This window comes from Trichosurus vulpecula, chromosome 8 (genome assembly GCF_011100635.1).
Source record: "Trichosurus vulpecula isolate mTriVul1 chromosome 8, mTriVul1.pri, whole genome shotgun sequence".
NCBI lineage: Eukaryota > Metazoa > Chordata > Mammalia > Diprotodontia > Phalangeridae > Trichosurus > Trichosurus vulpecula.
This window is the reverse complement of record NC_050580.1, coordinates 186,637,387-186,660,226: the sequence shown is the minus strand read 5'-3', so window position 1 is coordinate 186,660,226 and position 22,840 is coordinate 186,637,387. Positions and strand designations below refer to the sequence as shown.

The following is a 22,840-nucleotide window of genomic DNA, read 5'->3' as shown; positions in this document are numbered from 1 at the left end:
ATTTGGCTAAGAAACAGAGGCTTTGGTTGTCTCTGTCACTGGAGAAGTAGCTGGCATAGTGAGTCATCATCCTCCCATCTGGATGGCTCCAGCCCATGGCACGTCGATGGAAATAGGCTTAGTCTGGAAAGCTATAAATACAGGTAGCCTGTCTAGGGAGAGAGACGGGCAAGACTTCAAAATTTTCCTAATATGTATACTGAACCAGGAGGGGGCAAACTTGAGGGTTTCAGGGCAGGAGCCAAGGAAATAGGAAATATCCTTAGAAGAGACATAACTTATTCAATATGTATAAACTAAGTAAGCCTATTATTATGACGACCAGATTATCTCACTCACACACACACACACACACACACACACACACACACACACACACACAGCCCAATCCCCCCGGAGACTGGGAAACTGAAGAAAAAAGCAAGAAGACTCTAGTCGTTGAAGAAAAGACAAGATCTACCTCATGTGTGGACTTTTTAACAGTCATTGTTCATTCAAACCACTAGGACTGAACTGCTTAATAATTTCTCTTCTTGCTTGGTCCAATTGGCTGGGGTGTGGATATGTTAGTAATGTGGTCCGATGCCTGGGCTCACAGTCAATAATACAGGTACTCGTAATAGGACTGTGTAGGCGTTAAAGAGCTGTCACTCCTCTCTTCTGGTGCTATTGGAACAGAGAAAGCCTATTTGTCTATACATTCTAAGGTGCCCTCTTGTGGTTTTAGGGAGGTAAGGAGTATCCTAATTAAAACTGCCTCTGCCTAGGGTACCAATGTGGTTATATTACTATGCAACAGCCAGCAAAAGACTCAAAACAAGCATCGCATATGCACAAATTACATCAGTTTGAAGGAGTCAATGTATTTTCAACTCTTGACAAGTTCTGACAGCTGATTTTAAAATATGAATAAATACAAGCACAAATTAGCTTTTGAAGTTATTTGTTGTCAGGTAAAAGCAAACTGAGTAGATTCTGTTTTGTTTTAAACTGGATTCTCAAAGGTTGGCCACAGAACCCAGGGAGAAATCTGTAAACTGGAATAAGGTGTGGAAGTTCCTCATTATAAACTTCGAAAATGATTAAACAATGCTGTTGATTAGGGCGCTGTGGGAATAATATATACAACATATAAGTTTTTGCCCTGGAAGTTACTGTTGCTCAGTTTTATAACTACAAACCATAACCTTAAGTCATGCTATGGGGTGGGATGAGGGGAGAAGGAAGAAGTCACATTGACTATCAGAGGGAAGCCTAACCAGTTAGGAGTAACAATAAAAATTCACAGTTCCTGAAGCAATTTTCTATCATTTTCATGAGATGATTTTTCTCTTTTTTCAGGTTTGAATACACCTTTGTGGATGTTAACAATAACTAATGGGGTAACTGGGAAAATTGGAAAGCATTTTGGCAAAATTTAGATTCATACCAACATCTTGCATCATATACCAAAATAAGCTCAAAATAGATACAATGCCTAAATATAAAAGGCCACATCATTTTTTAAAAAAATTGAGGAATGGAATATTGCACAAATATGACTATGAAGAAAATTTTTAACCAAACAAGGGATGAAGTGATGACAAAAGCTAGAGCTAGAAGGAAGCATAGAGGTCATTTAGCCCAGCCCCCTCATTTCACAGATGTAAAGACCAAGGTAACATATATAGTAAGGCAAATCTGGAATTCAAACTCCTGGACTGGTTACAATTATTAAAAACAAAAAACAAACAAAAAAATCCCTTTTCAGTTTATAAAAGAGCCAGGGGATCAAATTTAATGAACCAACTAAGAATCCTCAATTAAGCCCCTATCATATGCCAAACATTATTCCAGACTTCTGAGATATAAATGCAAACTGAATATGAGTTCTACATGCAATGTGCCACCTCCTATTCTACTAAAGGATATATGTTCAGAGATCGTAAAGGTTATACACATGCTGACAGCAGCTAGGTGATGCAGTAGAGAGCGTTGGTCCTAGAGTCAGGAAGATGAGTCTTCCTGAGTTCAAACCTGGTCTCAAACACTTACTAGCTGTGTGAACCTGGGCAAGTCACTTAACCCAGTTTACCTCAGTTTCCTCATCAGTAAAATAAGCTGGAGAAGGAAATGGCAAACCACTCCTGTATCTTTGCCAGGAAAACCCCAAATGCGGTCATAAAGAGTCAGAATTGACTGACAACTCCCGATTGACAATATACACACTAACCATCAGGGTAATCCAAAAGGACCTCTTGAAAGAAGTTCATGAGATGAGCCTAAGGAGAGAGAGTTAGGTGTTTAAAAAACTTAGATGAGAAGGCATGAGAGATATGTAGTAAGAAGCAGGAAGGAGGGCTTTTTCTTTTAAACTTTCTGGCTTGAGTTCAGCTGGTGGATTTCTCAGATTTGCTTAAAACATTGTAAACTGAAAATCTTAATAATTAAGGTAAGTCATAAAAAGTTTGCCGAAGGCCCAGAGCATCTGACGCTGTTTCCCAGGACCATAGTGATGTGAGATAGACATAAAGCAGAAATAGGAGGCGCCTTGGAAAGAATAGTAGCTCCTAGAGTCAAAAGATCTGGGTTCAAACATCCCTCTGAGGCTAACTACCTGTGTGATTTTGTGCAAATCACAAGCCCACTATGTGGCCCTTGGTTTCCTTGTCTCTATGAGGAGACTGGACTACATGATCTTTGAGGTCCCTTCGGGCTTCAGATTTAGGCTTCTAGTAAGCCTACTTTTCTGGATCCAAATTAGGCTCCTGAGAGAGAATTTTCTTAGGTACCTTCTCCAAAATTGTTCCTTCAAATTCAGTATGCCTAAGTGTTGTTCCTAGGAATGGAGTATGAAGCTTTCCCTGGAGAGGATGATACGAATCTGTATCTTTTACATGTAACTTATGTACACAGCAAGGCAAGAATTATGTTACCTCTTCCTTGGGTACTTGGCTGGCAATAAGTGAATTAACAAGCTTAGCCAACAGCAGTCATAACAGTGATCTGATTCCTAGACAAGTCAAATTAACTGAATTCCTACTAATTGATCAATCAACAGCCATTTATGAATTGCCTGCTCTGCTAGCTTTGGTGCTAGGCCCAGGGATACAAAAAAGAAAAAGAAAAAAAAACCCTCTGCCCCAAAGGAGCAGGAGGTTAACAATTCTCAAAATTCAAAAGCTTTGGCCCATTTACAGGTATGCTGGGGTCCCACCCCCAAAAACAAAACTGTGGAACACACCTTACAAATATCTTTTAACCACAAGATAAGTGATACTCCCACAGGGCGGAAAGATCAAGCAGCTTTCAGGAAAGTAGAGGTCTTGGGGTTTGTTTTGTTTTGAAACTGACAGATTACTTAAGCACTCTTTAAGTACAAATAGCCCTAGTTTAAAACCCTTAGTTAAATAAGCAAACCATTAAGAGATAAGAGATGACCAAAACTAGACCAATAGCTTTTAACTAGGGAGTTTTACCTTGGGAGTAAAAATGGGTGTATTTCATTTATTCACCAAGCATTAATGAGCTTTATAGCTACCCAGCACTGCATTAGGTAGATAGGCCCTGTGAGGATACCAAAATAGAAAAGAACAACCTAGAAGAAACAAAGAGAGAATGTGAGCATTTATCATATCTTCCTAGCAGGCTTTTGTTGTTAGAACAGACCTCGGAGAGTACCCAGTCCAACTCTCTCACTTTACCCAAGAGGAAAATCAGGTCCAGAGAAATTAACTGACTTATTAATGTCACACAGCTAATGAGAAAATTAAATATAGGGAAGATTTATGGAAGGAGATGAAGAACCCACTGAGGATGGGAGGGCTTAGACCACCATTAGATATGCACCCACATCATGCATCAGGAAGATCTTCCATAGTATTTAAGAACTATAAAGGATAAATAAAGTAGTGAACAAATGTGGGTTTGATTGGAGTGCAGAGAAAGAAAACATCCTAGATGAGGTGAGTATTGATCCTTGCTTTGGAATGAAAAGACTATTATTACCCCAACAGGCAAGAAACATCTTTTAAGCTATCTCAAACAGATCAGATATGCAAGACCCAGGAAGATATAAGCAGATTCCCCCTTTTATGTAGATTCAACCATGCTCATCATGTAATTATACTCTGAACATTGTTACTTTATCAGAAAATTCTAATTATGATTTGTAAATATTTGCCATAATTTTACTTAACATTAAGAGCAAAAGTCTTCCTGTGAAAATATAATTCCAGTTTCATAGTATATCATATTTCAGCATGTCAGCTGCTAGATGGCTCAGTGGATAGATCGTTAGGCCTGAAGTCAGGAAGACCTGAGTTCAAATTGGACCTCAAATGCTAACTGTGTGCCCTTGTGACTCTGTTTTCCTTAGTCCACTGTAGAGGGGAATGGTAAACTGATGCAGTTTGAGGGGTTCAGGTACCCCTCAAGGACTGAAGTACTGGACAGGGTAGTCTACAATGAATTCACAGACTCAAGCATTCTTTAAGTCAAGGTGGCAAAGGTTTATTGTAACGCCAATATGGTGGGTAGAGCTCCCTAAGGAGCTTGCCCCTTTACAGAAATGATGCTAAAGCTTATGTAGGAAAAGTAGTGGATTATCTGGCAGATATGCTAATTAGGTGATAATTTACAACCTTGGTCACAGGTATCATTCACTACTGGAAACCAGGGGAAGGGGTTTCTCAGGGGCGTATTTTTAGCCTGTTATGTCTGTAGCAAGATAGCTTTGAGAGTTGATGACTATAGGTTGACCTCTGGATTGTATATGATAACTTTGAGAATCAATACATGATAATTCTATGGTAACGAGATAGTTCCATTTTTACAGGAGAATTTCTTCTGAGGTCAGCTAGTTCCTGTGATGAGGAAAGAGAGTTTGTCTTTCTGGGGTCCACTCATGAGTGTCCTTGGACTGGGGAGAAAACTGTCAGGGACAGTGTTTTGAAGCTAGGGAGAAATGTGATCTTGACATTGGGGTCCAAGCACAAGCACCCAAGTACCCCATCAAAACCACTCCAATATCTTTGCCAAGAAAACCCCATGGACCATGCTATGGTCCATGGGGTCATGAATAGTCGGACATGCCTGAACAACAACAAAAGCAAGTCATGTAACAGCTGGCATTAATATTTATGGTTTAAGGTTTGCATAATGCTTTACATATATCATTTCATTTGATACAAGTCTGATAGGTAGATGCTATTATTATCATCTACATTTCACAGATGAGGAAATGGATGAAAGATTCCTAGCAATACCAAGGTATCCGAAAGTCATGCAGGGTGTCTTGGGAGGTGGCAGGGCTACTTCTCTTTAGAGGTTTTCAAAGGATAATAGAATTATATAATTCCTCTCCAGTATGTGTTGGAATAGGTGACTGCTAAAGTCCTTTCCATTTCTGAAGTTCTCTGAGATAGACAAGCCAGGGATTATTATTATTATTATTACAAATGGAGAAACTGAGGTCTAGAGACTAAAAGTAATTTGTCTAAAATCACATGGGTAAATGAGACATTGAATCCATATCCATTGACTCTTAGTTGTGTGCTTCTTCTTACTCATATTACCTGGGCTTTTATCAAATGTCTTAAGCAGCAAAGCTATCAAAACCTTCAATCTTTTTATTGTTTAATAGAAAATATACCACTGCTCAGGAGGGCGGAAAGGGGAAGAAGGAGGAAAAGGGGGAAAGGGAGAGGGAGAAGGAATGGGACAGGATAATACTATGTTCTCCAGGCTTGTTCATTAAATTTAAATGCATTTTTGAAGAACTAAGAACAGGCTGATGCAAAAATAGCAGACCTAGATTATGAGATCAGGTAAAATAATCTATAAAATTGCACAAAAGTTCATAGACTCTCTGAACACCATAGCAGGAATCAAGTTTCTACTCTCACTACTTTAATTTTAAGACTCCCTTCTTTCCTCCTATGACTCAAAAATTCTTCCAATATTACCTGAAAAGATAGGTAAGCAGAGCAGCATATAATTAATTCTTATCTATAAGGAGGAATACAATGACTGTTTCTATAATTACTCAGTACCTTTTTGACCTTGGTTTTCTTCTCATAGGATTCTGACAAAGGCTTTTTCTTTTGTTGAATGGTGTCTTTGGCGAATAAATACTCAAATTCACTTGGGTCTTGTATATCTGGTTCTTCTAAGGAATCCCATAGGGTTGGTGTAGTACTTTGGCTTAAAAAGAAAAAAGCAAAGTGATATAATGAATTGAAATCAATGACACTGTGAAACAATGAGATCTTTTTCTAATTAATTTTTTAAACAAATAACCCTTTCAAGAGTTGGGGAATATGTTGTTTTTCCCATCCCAATAGATTGGCTTAGGAGAATGTGAAAAAGTATAACAGAATATTGGGTAGATATTAAAGCAAATATACATCCTAAAAGTTGGATGCTTTTTGAAAGCAGCAAAATGATGGATTTGATGAAGTCCAATAAAAAAAGATGACTGGAGGATTCAGCCATCAGATTAGTGAGGTCAAATGAGCAAGCCTCCACACTTCCTTGAAAGTTTCTATGGAGGCTTAGCACCTACTAGTACAAAATTTGAGAAAAATAAAATAAAAATTTTGCCAAGTATAGTCTTAGAAAATCAAAGGTATTGTCAAAATAGAGTCTCCAGTTAAAGATTTGCCCCCAGCATGTTCTTCTTACTCTGATATCAAAATTGGCTTTTAATAATGGCTCAGTTTTATCTGAAACTGCTTATACCCACCCAAGGTAAAACTGAACTACTCTAGAACACCAGTTAATAAATGATCCATATTTGAGTCTGGGAAATACCCACTCCAAGTCCCTGATGCATTTGCCTTCTCTCTTTTCTCTACCAACTCTTTCTCCTACTATCAGAACCCCTGCTATTCCTGTCATAGCAGTCATGGAAGACAAAAAGAAAAGTAACTTTTAATCCATAAGGAGATTAATTAATTTAATCCATTAAGGGGACCTATGGATTCAGAAGGGGAGAAAGGTAAAGAGAAGCTTAGATAAGCAAAAATAATTTAGGACAGCTGACTGTAGGGACAGATTCTTAGAAATGCCTGGCTTGACTCAGAGTAGTAGTGCCCTTTCCCTCAAACTATCTTCTCAAAGCTTCCAAATATTGTTTGTTGCTACTGTTTTACTATGGCTTTTTGTACTGGCTATAAATCCATTAATTAAAAATTCATTTGGATTTGATATAATAGTAACAATAACAGCCAGTATTTATATAATGTTTTAGGGTTTAGAAAGTACACTACAAACATTATCTTTTTTTGTTAACAAATATTAGTTTTATTTTAACCAGTTTTCACAACTGAATATTTATTCTATAAAAACTTTACAGATTGTACAGTTTATATATAGTTCAACTACTAAACAAAAAAAGTAGGTCCCACAGATGCAAAAATACTGTACCAATACAAACATTATCTTAATCTTTCCTCACAACAATCTTGTAAGATTGAGACTATTATGATTCCTATTTTACAGAGGAGGAAAACTGAGACAATCATTTAAGTGACTCCCTCAGGGTCTTCCTGACTCCAGGTCCAATGCTGTATCAGTAGCCACTGCTGCCCCCTGGTTGCCAATGAAAGCTTCAAATACACTCAGGAGCACTTAACAGCTATTATTTCACAAACTTAAATGAAGTAGTTCAATAAGATTTCTTCTTTCTAACACTCAGCTGAGATATCTGTACAGAGGGACTGGGAGTTTCCATTAAAGGGAGGTGATTCTGGAGCATCAAGTACTTTCAGGGGAGTTCCCTTTATTCTTCTCTGGGCTCTGCTTCTGCCTTCACCACCATCCCCTCCTTTCCTCCCACCAGTTCCCTTTTATATGTTGTCTTCCCCCATTAGAATATGAGCTTTTTGAGGGCAGGCACAGTCTTACTTTTTACTCATATTTGTATACCTAGCATTTAGCAAAGTACCTGGCACATAGTAAGCACTTAATAAGTGCTTATTGGTTTTAGGGTCTAGGAATGCTACAGCACTTTAAGAACTCATCAGGAAAAGGAAGCCTGGGATCCTAGAAAGCAGGGCATTAGGAAATGGGGGGAATCTGAAGTGGAATTGGGATGGATATCTAAGACAAACCACCTATTTCAAAATGTTGCTTAAGACTGGCCCTATGCACAGAATGTCAGAAAGAAATTTTTTTTCTTTTTTTTCTTCCGTTAGCTAATATTATTAATACCATATAATAAGTTAAAATAATCTTTTGCTGCCGGTTGGTCTAGGAACCTAAGAGGGTAGGATAACTTGACATGGCTGGACAATAGTTCATATGAAAAACATGTGAGGATTTCAGGGCTTTAGTCTGGTGCTTAATGAGTCAGCGGTATAACATGGCAGTGAAAAATGCTAATTCAATCTTAGGCTATACTAATAGAAGCACAGTATACAGAACGAGGGGGATTAAAGTATCAGTGTACTTTGCTCTGGTCTGACCACATCTGGAGTTTTGTATTATGTTCTGAAGAACCATATAACAGAGGATGAAAACTAAGATAGGGTAAACCATGCCAGTGATCAGGATTGATGGAAACAACTAAAAAATTTAATCTAAAGAAGAGAATTGCAGCAGCTGTGAAAAGATAGAAGTTGTCAAATATATAAAGTGCTGTCTTGCAAAAATATTAGACTATAGACAAATGCTGTGCTTATACCCAGGGGCGGCTAGGTGGCACAATGGATAGAACATACAGAGATTCATCTTCCTGGGTTCATATCTGGCCTCAAACACTTGCTAGCTACGTGACCCTGGGCAAGTCACTTAGCCCTATTTGCCTCAGTTTCCTCATCTGTAAAACAAGCTGGAGAAGGAAATGGCAAACCACCCCAGTATCTTTGCCAAGAAGACGCCAGATGAGGTTATGAAGAGTCTGACAGGATCGAACAAGAACAATGCCTATCCCCAGTGCGAAGAAGTAAGAACAAATGGGTAGAAAGAATGGCCAAGCTTTTATTGATGGAGATAATGATGATATAGCTAAGGTTCATATAGCCCTGGTAATGTTTACCAAGCACTTTACAGTCGTTAATTCATTTGATCTCCATGACAACAGTGAGAGGCAGGTGCCATTATTATTCCCATTTTAGAGATGAGGAAATTAAAGCTAAGAAAGATTAAGTGATTTGCCCAGACCACACAGCTGGTATAGCATATGTACATATATGCACATATAGATACAAGAAGAACCTAGGTTCTTCTGACTTCAAGTCTAGCACTCTATCTATTAAGCCACCTAATTGCTCAATATTAGCTCAATGGAAGCTGGATAGAGTGTAGGCCTGGAGTCAGGAAGACTCATCTTCCTGAGTTCAAATCTGGCCTCAGACACTTAATAGCTGAGTGACTCTGGGCAAGTTACTTAACCCCATTTGCCTCAGTTCTCTCATCTGTAAAATGAGCTGGAGAAGGAAATGGCAAACCATTCCAGTAGCTTTGCTAAAAAAATCTCAAATGGGGTCAAGAAGAGTTGGACAGGACTGGAATGGCTGAACAACAACAATAGAAAGGGGGAAAAAATCCTTTTTAGAGCTGTCCAACAGTGGAATGGGTTGCTTGGAAAGGTGTCCCTGGAGGTCATCAAACAGAAGTTGGATATCACTTGTAAGGGTCTCTGAGTAGGGGTTTCCTACTCAGTTGTGAACTGGACTAGAAGACTTATATATTCCTTTTTAACTTTTCTTAATGATACTAATAGAAAATAGGATGCTGTTATATCTATGGATTCAGAGTTCCAAATAATTGACTTATCATAAATGAACTTTGATAACCAAACTTGTCAGTTGAGGATTGTCTCGTTTGGTGGGAACAGTAAGGGATACCTCTTGGGCTGGGTGTTCGATGACTCCATCAAATATCTACCACAGGGCTGTCTGAACTCATCCAAATGGAGAATGAGGACAGAGTGTTGCGCTATATATTTGGAATCGGAGAAGCCTTCGTTAAAGGCTTGCTTCTGATACGTACCTGCTATGTGACTCTGGGGTCCTCCTCTATAAACTGAGGATAATATTTATATTCCTAAGAGTTGTTGTGAAGCTACAATGCAATAATGCATAAGAAGCTCTTTGTAGATCTTAAAGCAGTATATAAATGTGAGCTACTACTGTCATTGGTGCTTAATTAATTAGTAATATATTATCAATAACATAATAAGAAAATGCAACAAATCGGACATTATTACCATGTTGCTGAAAGCAGCCATTCTAAAAAAAAATAGTTTTGTTAAATCTAAATACTTAGAAAGCAAATCAGGTGGGTTGGGAGAGGATTTCTCTACTGCTCAAAAACAGGCATCATTCAGGATCACAGATTTAGAATTGGAGGGGATATCAATGTTCGTTTAGTCCAATTTTCTCATTTTTAGAAATGAGGAAACCATGGAGTAGAGAGATTACATGACTTGCCTAGGGTCACCAGAGCCAAGATTCAAACCCAGTTTCTCAGACTCCAAGAACAACAGTGCTTTCAGATTATGATACCATCTCCCCAGAAATAAGAAAATAGTAGTATGTATATACAGATGCAACAATATGCATGTGGCTGCGTATAATTACATACCTCCTGCTATCTAGGGCGTTAGTTATCAGGAAACAGATCCATATTTGGTTTTTAGTACAATGTGGTTGACTACTAATTATTAAACATTTCACCACATCGAAGAGCCCATCCAAAACAGAATATGAATGACATAAAAATCACAGTGTATTTTGGTTTAAATTGGGGGTATTAGGAGGGAGAAAACAGTCCAGTGGGACCATATTAAATCATAAAACACCCAGAGAAGGAAGAAGGTGACCATGTTCAATATACTTTACAGTTCATTCAGAGAGAAATGTCCCCCCACCCCCTGCCCCAGACTTCATACATTGTGGCTTAGTGCCTGAAACTGTTACTGAGTCAGCCTCTCCTGATGCCTCTGGTTGGGATTTGTAAATATATTCACATGCTTTTCCCTTCTCTCAAAAGTGAAGCACTAGATTTCTTTTGAAACTAATGAGAGTTTTAATATTAAATTGTTTCCTTTTTCAAAATGGTACAATACATAAGGAGGAAAAAATGTAGACAACAATCATCTTTGGCCTGTACTTAACCCAGATTGAGTAGCAGAAGCAGAGTCTGTCTCTCCCAGAGGTGTTGTTACAAGGCTCTAATGTTACCCACTGATAATGAAAGCAGGTGGGACAGAATGTGGAAAAAGACTAGTTAGACACACACGGGAATGGAAACAAGTACGATCCGAGAACTGCATTATGTGACTGAGAGATGAAATCTATTAGCCTTGAGTGCTTCTCCACTTGGATTTAAGAATGCCAAATAAATGAAAATCACTCAAAATAAATGTGCTGGAAAGTTATTTCCTAGGAGCCTTTACTTCAACTTTAGGTGAGACTGCCAGGGGCACTTGAGTTTTGGGTGTGGCTATTTCAGGATCACAGGCATGTTTGCTTCAACATTTAATTGTAAGGTTAAAAAGTAGCTGCCCAGTATAAGATCTGGTTTCTATTCTTTATTAATGGTGGGCTTAAGAAAGGCTCCAAATTGCTACTTGGGATAGGCTAAGACCAGGCTATTCACCTGCTTGGTTAGATTTAAAACATTTCCCATCCCAATTCCAGTTTTCCTACTGCTGTAAACTAGAAGTCCTATTGATTGTGTCAGGCATCATCATATGGTTTGCCTTATACCATAGTATGAACAAAGACAATATAGAGTGAATACTGATCGTCATTCAACAACATCTTTACTTGGATCTGGCTATCACCCAATTCCTACTAGTTTTAGCTTGAAAATAGGGGCAAGACAATGTGGGAGATGGTATTTTGGTGGGTCTGGGATTTTGACCAGTGTGTCTACTTCTTCCCCCAGCACAGATTATGACCTTTTCTTGCCTTCCCCATCCTGTATAATTCTCATTCCTTCTTTCCCATAAATTCTCGTGGTAGCAGAGAGTAGCACTGGTTTAATTTGCAAAAAATCTATGGAGGAGGAAGACCATGAGAAGTATCACCTCACAAATGTGGCAATTATATGACAAAATATGGTGACCCCTTCAACCCTGACATTAGGTCCATCTCCTATAATCAGGCTCAAGCTCTGTTAACAAATGACAATGGAGAACAGATGGCAGTCAGGGAGTAGAACTGGCAAATACTGGAAGGTGGAAGCTATGGAGAGATAAAACTAAGTTGTACATCATACATCAATCTTACTGGCAGCAAAGAAGTAAGCTTTAAAAATCTATATGAAAATTGGTTTGAATGGAAATATTCAAATAACTTAAGATAGCTGTGTAGCACAATACATAGAGTACTGGCCCTGGAGTCAGGATGAGCTGAATTCAAATACTTCTTCAGATACTTACTATCTGTATGACTCTAGGCAAGTCACTTAACCTGTCTGCCTTAGTCTCCCTATCTATAAATTTGGGATAATAGCTGCACCTACCTCCTAAGGTTGTTGTATGGATAAGATGAGATCATCTGTAAAGCTCTGCAAACCTTGCAATGCTATATAAACTTATTATTATTATTAACTAAATGAATATCATTCATAACTATCTTTATAACATAAAAAAGGTGTTTGTCTAGATCCAAAAAGTAATACTTTTTTGGAAAAATAATGATAATAAAAATAACAGCTGATAAGATTTGCAAAGCACATATATATATATGTATATATATATAATATGTGTGTATGTGTGTGTATATATATACACATACATACATACATATATATGTATATATGTATGTATGTATGTATGTATATGATTTCGTTTGGTCTTCATAACAATCCCATGAGAAAGGTAACAAGCATCTTGAAATGTATAGATGAGGGACCTGAGGGCCAAAGAAAGGCTAAATGAATTGCATGCAGTTACATAACCAGTAAGAAGCAAAAGTGGAATTTAAATACAAGTCTTGCTTTTGCCCACTCAGACCACTGATTTTTCCATTACACCACTGTGCTTTTTCCAGAGGGTACAGTAGACATAGTTTTAAGATAATTTTGCAATCAACTAATTTAAAAAATCATCTGGTCTTTCTTCACTCATCCTAGATCATTTCATACCCCTTTTGGGCCCCAAATTTAAATTTACTTGCATCTGTTTATAAGAGGAAGGAAGGAAGGAAGGAAGAAAGGAAGGAAGGAAGGAAAGGGAAGGGAAGGGAGAGTAGGGAAGTGAGGGAAAGGAAGAGAGGGAAGGGAAGAGAGGGAAGAAGCATTTATTAGGTACCTACTATGTGCTAGGCACTGTGCTAAGCACTTTATAAATGTTATTTTATCTGATCATGGGAGGTAGATGCTCATTTTACAGCTGAGGAAACTAAGGCAGACAGTGGTTAAAGTGACTTGACCAGGGTCACACAGCTGGTAAGTGTCAAGTTGGATTTGAATTTAAGTCATCCTGACCCAAGGCTTAATGGCCTCTCCACTTTACCACTTAGTTACTTCTAGTTGAACAGCATATATATTTATGAATTTTCCACCACAAAGGTATCCCTTTACCTGAAGAATCTCTGCTTTTCAAAATCTTTTTCAAAAGATATTATCAAAATCCACATTATCTACTGCAGAATTGGTCTTCTCTCTCTCTCTCTCTCTCTCTCTCTCTCTCTCTCTCTCTCTCTCTCTCTCTTTCTCTCTGTGACACACCCAGGTCCAGTCTCTAAAAATGATCTATTAGCTGGCAGGAAGGGGTGTGCCTGCTCAAAGATCATTGCTTGGCATACCATCACCAAAGATTTAGTGAAGAAAAGACCAGTCAATGTCTGCCAAATAGCTGCCAAATTCAACCGACACTCCTTCCAAAAGTATCCCATCATCACCAAGATAACCACACATAGAACTTAGGAATCATGCATGTGGTAAATGTTATACTATGCAATGAACAGGTATAGAGCTACGAGGAATAAGACCCCACTTAATGGAAGCTCTTGGGAATTTTACAAGCAGAAGCTAAGTTTTAGGTGTCATGGTAGGGTTTTCCTTACCTTCCACCACTTATTTGTATCCTTGTCCAATACAGAGGCTTCATGGGGCAGCTGGGTTCAATGGCAGGCTTTCGAGGAATCTGGCTGAAGGATGTGTTGCCTCCAAAGAAGGGAGGAGGAGGAGGTGGTAGTCCAGTTCCTGGAGGAGCTGGAGGAGGAGGAGGAGGTGGAGGTGGTTGCCCAGTGCTGGGGAAAGGTGGTGGGATAGGAAGGGGTGGGGGGGGAGGAGGAAGGGTACTCCCAGAACTTAGAGGTAAGGGAGGAGGAGGTGGTGGAGGAGGAGGTGGTGGGGGTGGAGGAGGAGGAGGGGGTGGTGACCCAGCACTTGATTGTGAAGATAATGGTGGAGGCTCAAGTCCTGGTGGAAGGGGAGGAGGCGGAGGAATCACTGTTGGCAGTGGAGGAGCAGGAGGGGAAGATGATTTTTGTTGACCAGATGAGCAACTTTCTAAAGATTGGAGGGTTGAAGAGATATCTTTGTTGTCATTTGGGGGAGATAAGTGGTTTAGAGAGGAGATATTCAGTTTTTTGGGTACTATTTGGCTACTTTTAATGGTTTTGCTTTCATCTTCACTGGGTTTTAAAAATGTCTCTCTGTCAGTTTGTATGTAGACATTTCGGAAAGTCTTTGGTGGATAATCATCTTCTGTCGAGATGCAGGCATCTCTCGTCTTTTCACATCCTCCACTCAACCTGTGCTCTAACTCACACTTGAGATTTTCAATGGTTTCTTCTAGTCTGGCCGTTATTACTGCGTGCTCTCCCCTAATGTGGAAGACCCTCAGTTCAAACTGGGCCTGAGGATAAGAGTAAAGAAAGAAAAGAGTTCAGTAAAATGAAGATCAGACATATTAATTAAAAGACTTAGTACTCTCCCAGTGTCAAAATAGCACATGCAATTTGAATAGAGAGACAAAGCGGCAATCATGAAATAATCCAAATGGGTATACATTTCACTTTATGAATTTTCCAGAAACTTAAAACACTTGGAAAAGAAGGGTGATTTTAGCTAACCTGAGCTCATGGGGAATAATTACTGAGGATTAAAGTTTAAGAGCAAAAACATCACCTAAGAACTTTTACCCGGTTAAAGTATCAAACACAAACCATATTCGGACGTGCCTGAATATGCGTGTTGTAGTTTCAAGGTCTGGCTTGGAAATTGACTGTCATAAGAAAGGCATGTTTGGGGATCCTTCTGGCCTATAGCTGCTGTTCCAGCAATCGCCCTAGAATGCCTGTCTTTGTTGGATTTTTCAGACTAACATATCGGTCAAAAAGGTAGAGAGAGGTTAGTCTCCAAAATTCTTAATGCTTTTTTTTAATAGTCTAACTTTTAAACCAGGGGTTCTTAGCCTGGGGTCTGTGAACTTTCTTAAAAATATTTTGATGACTGCTTTTTAAAATAATTGCTTTCCTTTGTAATACTATGTATTTTATCTTGATCACTTAAAAATTCTGAGAAGAGGTTCATAGTCTTTGGATTGCCTGGGGGTTCTGTGAAACAAAAAAAAAATTGAGAAACCCTGCTTTAAATCATCAGTATCCAGTTTTGTCTTAGACTTATTCAAAATTAAACAAGAATTCCAAATTAATAAGTTTAATATCAGGATGCGTTGAAACTGTCCTAGTTCCACTCACTTTGCTCTGTCTCAATTCACAGAGGTTTTCCAGTAATATACCCTACCCCTGTTGCTTCACCCATGAAACCGTTCCTAATCCTCCCAGATGCAAGTATCCTTTCTTGTCTCAAAGTTTAGATCATATCCTACTTGGTATTATAATTATTTGTGTATAAGTCATAGTTTTCATAAAAGAATGTAAGCTTTTGTAAGCAAAGGACATTATTATTATTATTAATCTTTAAATCCCCTTTACCTTGCACTTAATAAATGCATGCAGAAATTACATTTCTCCTCTCTACTCCTTCTCTTCCCAATGTCTTTCTGAGGCTTCAATGTCCAAATTGATAAGCCTTCTAACATCTTATTTTTCCACCACAAAGAGCATTTTTTAAACTTAATTTCCTGGACCTCTTCCTCCACTCTACTTTAGTCACCCACCATGGTCTCAAGGCCTAAACCTCACTTTTATTTCCAACTGTCCTGCCTCCAAAATTCTGAACTTTTAGAGATATCTTGGTGACACTGAATCCTGTTGAGGAAAAAAGCTTTTTTTTTTTTTGGATTCAAAGAATGAATAGCAGAAAAGTAGTCATCCAGTAGCAAGAAGAAAAGATGGGGGTAATTTGGCAACTCCCTATAGCTGCCAGAGGCTAATCTGATATGAACAACAGGGGCATACCCTATTTCCAAAGGGACCACCATCTTATATGAGCAACAGTTGATGAACAAAAAGTGTTTAGACTGAAGAACAGAAAACTTTCGGGAGTTGTGATAGTTGTCTTAAAGTATGTGAAATGCAGTAAAGGCAGAAAAAGGAGGAATCAATAGAAGATTCAGAAAGACAGATCTTTGATTAATATAAAGAAATATTAACATAATATATTAGATATATAAAGAATATAAATATAGATATAGATAAATAAAGAATATAAAGAAATCTTTAAAATGAGAGCTATCTAGAAATAGAATGGGAGGCAGTGGGTTCCCCATCTCTGGAGATCTTTAAGGGGAATCAAGTTTACAGTCTTGTCAGGGATAGTGCGGAGACAATTTCCATTCAGACATAGGTAGGATTGGATGACTTCTGAGGTCTCACCTAAGTGAGATTCTGTTATTCTATGGACCTTTTCTGGAGGTAGCACAGCGTATATGTTGCAGTTTAGGGGTGCTGGGACCCTGAAATAGCGACACATGGGTCCTGCCTGAATGAATTCCACCCAAGCCTTCTTTCTGCCAAAGAAAAAACGGTTTATTAAAGATCTGCCATATTGGCCAGACTTTTAAGGAATCTCAGCCTTGGCTGGAGTCTTAAGGAATCTGAGCATTTCTATCTCTAATACAAGCAGGCCAAACTGAATCTGAGCACTTTCATGGAAACGAGATGGATCTCATATACAGAAAGACTGTGGGAGGCATCTAGGAGTGGCCAAGTAGTCTGGGGTGACTGGAGGATGGGTCTAGGGAAGATCTTGATGAGAATGGCCAATAGGCTGGGGTAACTTGTGAGGTAACAGAGAACGGCTGGGAATGCCAGGGACCTGGACCATGTGGGCAAGGGAGAATGACAGTCTAGAGAGGATCAAATGTGGCAAGTAGCTGGAAACAATCTGGAGGTACAGGCTGGGCTAGGTTAGGTTAGGGGTAACAGAGAATTGGACATCAACAATGAAAGACCAGTTGAGAGGATTACCGGGATGCCTCAGGCAAACCCCATCAAGTAGGAAGATTCAAGGAGAGTTCAAGGGGGTTTCCAGAGCCTGTATCCCATCACATAAAGGGCAGGGCCTGGAGTTAGAGTGACCAGATCAAATCTGGCCTTAGAAACTTATTAGCTGGGTGACCTTAGGAAAATCACTTAATACCTCTGTCTACCTCACTTTTCCTTAACTGTAAAATGAGGATAATAATAGCACCCACCTCCTAGGTGGGTAAGGATTAAATGAGATATTTTTAAAGTACTTAGTGCAAGGCCTGGCATACAGTAAGGCCAGTGGTGGGATTCAAATAAATTAACAACCCATTCTCTGCCCTAATGACCGTTAGGTGAATGTTAGTGAACGTTGGTGAATGTGTATGTATGTGTGTGTGTGTGTGTGTGTGTGTGTGTGAGAATATGTATAGTCTGTGAGTGTATGTCAGCTTGTGTATGTGTGAGTGTGTGAACATGTATGAGTGTGTAAGTGAACACATGTGAATGTATGAGTCTGTGTGTGTGGATGTGTATTTGAGAGTGTGTGCACATGTGTATAAGTGTGTGAAAGAATGTTGGTGAATGTGTATGAATGTGTGTATGTGTGTATGTGTGTGTGTGTGTGTGTGTGTGTGTGTGTGTGTGTGTATGAGATAAGGCACTGGACTAGGTCTCAATTGCTCCCTCACTGCCACATTCGAAGAATTTTGGTTCTTATTGATTCCATCATCTTCCTGATGTTATTGGTCCTCTAGAAGAACTAAGGACAAACACCAATCTGTGAGTAGGAGCAGCCAGTTCCAGCTGGGCAATGCTGCTGCTCCTTCCCTTCCTCCTACCCTCCCTTCCTTCTTTCCTTCCTTCCTTCTCTCCCTTCACATAGAGAACCATATACTTACATGTGGGTGCTCTGCCCAAAGGAACATAAATTTCTTGAAATACAACTCTGTTAACACCAGGCTTTGATAAAGCCCATTCAGATTCAAATGGAACTTCTGGACTATGCTTTAAAACCAAATCACCCTGGCTTTCACTGATTGGCCAATAATAAGTAACAGCCCAAGCCTCTTTTGGTGTTTGTTTGGTTTTTGATGTCCCAGAGTGAGGTAAATTGCAATTGTTTCCATTCCCACTAGAAACCCTGAAGGTCTTCCCCTCCCACCCCCCCCCACTCCCCCACCCCCCACCCCCCCTCTGCCACCCCATTGATTTATCTTGTGTAGGTAAAAGAAGCCTTTTAAAATTTTTTCCCATATCTCTTACCTAGTCTTAATCACTGAATGGGCATTGCTTCAGTCAAACTGAAACATGAGAGATACCTTAGCTTAAAAAGGTCAAGATCTCCCACTGCATCCAGGGCCATCTACAATCTTTCTAACTTATGTCTTGCTGCTGGACCCAGATGGCTCTGGAGGAGAAAGTAAGGATAGTAACTTTACATAGCCGTGCCTTACTTAAATCTAATTCATCTGCAAATCAGGGCATCACCTTCTTGATGTCTTGGTCCTCTTTAAGAAGGAAGGACAAACAACAACAGTAAAGGAGATCCAAGGTATCCTGCCCTCCTCATAAATCCTTGTCTATTTTCTTCTTTCCAGCCTCAGAGGATAAGGTTGCCCCTTTCCTAGCCAAAGCTAAACCCTTCAATTGTGAGTTTGGTGTGCTCCCCTACATAATGTCTTTCCAATCATTCTCATTCTCATTCTCATTCTCACTCTCTCTCTCTCTCTCTCTCTCTCTCTCTCTTTCTCTCTCTCTCTCTCTCTCTCATATCTTAAATGTCTTCCACTCTATCAGACTCTTCCTCCATCTATAAAAAAGTTCAGGTATGCTTTATCTTGGGGGAGGGGAGGTGGACCCCTTTCCTTTTATTCTGCCTCTTCGTTACGCTTTTTTTCTATCCCTTCTCTCTTGCAAAGCTTTGGGAAAGACTCACTACCTTCAATCCCTTGACACTCTGATGACTCCTCAATCTCTCATGATTCAGTTTACCTTTACCCTTAAACAATTTTCTCTAAGGTCAAACTTTCTCACTTAATCCACTTGTCTTTTTTCTTTCTTCATCTGTCTTAATATATTAATGGTTTTTTTTACTCTGAATTTACCTCACCTTCCCCATGGCCACTTTTTAAAAAATATTTAATCTCTCTATCTAATCCCATACTAGAAATGTAGTATCCACTTATAGGCCAAGGCTGATAATGCTTGGCCCAGAAACTTTAACCATTTTTCTGACCTATGCAGTTCACCCCTCCTTAGGCAGCTTAGTGACTTTATGCTCCCAGAGGCTCACCCTATTTGTGCTCAACTTAGTGTAGACTCTAAGTTCTGCAGCTCAGAACTCCAAAACTCAGGCAGTTCATCAGCCTCATACACACACACCTCCCTTTTGTTTCCTCCAAAGCTGGGATTACTGGCCTGTGTTACTACACAGTAATTTTCTTCTTGATATTATTTGTTCCCTTGATTTCTATGACAAAGGATTTATTATGCCCCTTCTCCTACCTTCCTGTTATTTCTTTGTGCCTTTTTTTGCTAGTTCCTTCTTCCTTATATACATTCTCATATTTGATTCTTTTCTCGTCTTCTATACTCTTTTTTATTTTTATTATTATTACTTATTTAATGTTTTTAGTTTTCAGCACTGATTTTCACAAGAGTTTGAATTACAAATTTTCTCCCCATTTCTACCCTCCCCCCCACTCCAAGATGGCGTATATTCTGATTGGCCCGGTCCCCTGTCAGCCCTCCTTTCTGTCACCCCACTCCCCCCCATCCTCTTTTCCCTTACTTTCTTGTAGGGCAAGAATGATTTCTATGCCCCATTGCCTGTATATCTTATTTCCTAGTTGCATGCAAAAACGTTTTTGTTGAACATCTGGTTTTAAAACTTTGAGTTTCAAATTCTCTCCTCTCTTCCATCCCTAAGACGGCAAGCAATTCAACATAGGCTACATGTGTATCATTACGCAAAACCCTTCCACAATACTCATGTTCTGAAAGACTAACTATATTTTGCTCCTTCCTATTCTATCCCCCTTTATTCAATTTTCTCCCCTGACCCTGTCCCTTTTGGAAAGTGTTTGCTTTTGATTACCTCCTCCCCCTATCTGTCCTCTCTTCTGTCTCCCCCCTGCCCTTTTTTATCTCCTTCCTCCTTCTTTCAGTGGGGTAAGATACCCAATTGAGTGTGTATGGTATGCCCTCCTCAGATCAAATCCAATGAGAGCAAGATTCACTCATTCCCCCTCACCTGCCCCCTATTCCCTTCCAAAAAACTGTTTTTTCTTGCCACTTTTATGTGAGATAATTTACCCCATTCTATCTCTCCCTTTCTCCCTCTCTCAATATATTCCTCTCTCATCCCTTGATTTTATTTTTTTTTTATATCATTCCTTCATATTCAACTCACCCTGTGCCCTCTGTCTATATATACATATATATGTGTGTATGTGTGTGCGTATTCCCTTCAGCTACCCTAATACTGAGGTCTCATGAAATATACACATAATCTTTCCATATACGAATGTAAACAAAACAGTTCAATTTTAGTAAGTCCCTTATGATTTCTCTTTCTTGTTTACCTTTTCATGCTTCTCTTGATTCTTGTATTCGAAAGTCAAATTTTCTATTCAGCTCTGGTCTTTTCATTGAGAAAGCTTGAAAGTCCTCTATGTTATTGAAAATCCATATTTGCCTTGGAGCATGATACTCAGTTTTGCTGGGTAGGTGATTCTTGGTTTTAATTCTAACTCCTTTGACCTCCAGAATATCATATTCCAAGCCCTTCGATCCCTTAATGTAGAAGTTGCTAGATCTTGTATTATTCTGATTGTGTTTTCACAATACTCAAATTGTTTATTTCTGACTGCTCGTGGTATTTTCTCCTTGATCTGGGAGCTCTGGAATTTGGCAACAATATTCCTAGGAGTTTTCTTTTGGGGATCTTTTTGAGGAGGCAATCTGTAGATTCTTTCAATTTCTGTTTTACCCTCTGCCTCTAGAATATCAGGGCAGTTTTCCTTGATAATTTCTTGAAAGATGATATCTAGGCTCTCTTTTTGATCATGGCTGTCAGGTAGTCCAATAATTTTTAAATTATCTCTCCTGGATCTATTTTCCAGGTTAGTGGTTTTTCCAATGAGATATTTCACATTGTCTTCCATTTTTTATTCTTTTTGTTCTGTTTTATAATATCTTGATTTCTCACAAAGTCACTAGCTTTCACTTGCTCCAATCTAATTTTTAAGGTAGTATTTTCTTCAGTGGTCTTTTGGACCTCCTTTTCCATTTGGCTAATTCTGCCTTTTAAGGCATTCTTCTCTTCATTGGCTTTTTGGAGCTCTTTTGCCATTTGAGTTAGTCTATTTTTAAGGTGTTATTTTCTTCAGTATTTTGGGGGGGGTCTCCTTTAGCCAGTCATTGACTTGTTTTTCATGGTTTTCTCACATCACTCTCATTTCTCTTCCCAATTTTTCCCTCTACTTCTCTAATTTGCTTTTCCAAATCCTTTTTAAGCTCTTCCATGGCATGAGACCAGTTCATGTTTTTCTTAGAGGCTTTTGATGTAGGCTCTTTGACTTTGTTGATTTCTTCTAGCTGTATGTTTTGATCTTCTTTGTCACCAAAGAAAGATTCCAAAATCTGAGTCTGAATCTGAGTCCGTTTTTCGCTGCCTGGCCATGTTCCCAGCCAACTGCTTGACCCTTGAGTTTTTCATTGGGGTATGACTGCTTGTAAAGAGTACTTTGTCCCAAGCTTGAGGGGCTGCATTGTTGTTTTCAGAGCTATTTCTACACGACAAGCTCTGCCACATCAGCACTTCTCTTCCTCCAAGAACTGCCAACCCAGACCTTGACTCAGATCTAAGCAGGCTCTGCAGTCCTGCTCTGAGTGGCCACTTAATTCCTCCCACCAGGTGGGCCTGGGGCCAGAGGAAACTGTAGCTGTAGTTTCTCAGAGCTGCACCACCTCTGCTGCCCCCGGGGAGGGTGGCCAAACCAAGAACTCTTTTCACTCTGTCCCCACGGTTTTTCCCACTAACCTTCTCTGTTGTCTTTGGTGTTTGTGGGTTGAGAAATTTGGTAACTGCCACAGCTCACTGATTCAGGGCGCCAGGGCCTGTTCCGCCCAGCTCCCAGTCTGGTTGGTCCAGGCATGGCCCACACTGGGCTCTGCTCTGCTCCACTCCCAGCATGGCGTGATAGACCTTACTCAGCAACCATCCAGGCTGTCCTGGGCTGGAGCCCTGCTTCCCTCTGCTATTTCGTGGGTTCTGCAGTTCTAGAATTTGTTCAGAGCCATTTTTTATAGGTGTTTGGAGGGTCCTGAGGGAGAGCTTTAGGCAGGTCCCTGCTTTCTAGCCGCCATCTTGGCTCTGCCCCTTCTATAGTCTTTTGATGACTTCATCTGCTCCCTTGGCTTCAAAAGCTACCTCTATGTAAATGATTCAAATCCATATCTCTACACCTGAACCTTTCCACACAGCTAAGTTCCAGATTTCTAAATGCCTTCTAGATTCT

The 22,840-nt window shown here is 39.5% G+C and overlaps 1 protein-coding gene across 2 annotated transcripts in view; it reads right to left on the bottom strand.

Annotated features, from left to right (window-relative positions):
• FMN1 (formin 1) overlaps positions 1 to 22,840 on the bottom strand; it is a 495,511-nt gene that overhangs the window by 201,028 nt on the left and 271,643 nt on the right. For both annotated transcript variants that reach the window (XM_036735850.1, XM_036735851.1), the window contains 2 exons: positions 14,004 to 14,800; positions 6,033 to 6,183 (listed from right to left, as the gene is read on the bottom strand). In XM_036735850.1, the coding sequence (XP_036591745.1) occupies positions 6,033 to 6,183; positions 14,004 to 14,800 (948 nt within the window). The remainder of the gene's footprint in view (positions 1 to 6,032; positions 6,184 to 14,003; positions 14,801 to 22,840) is intronic.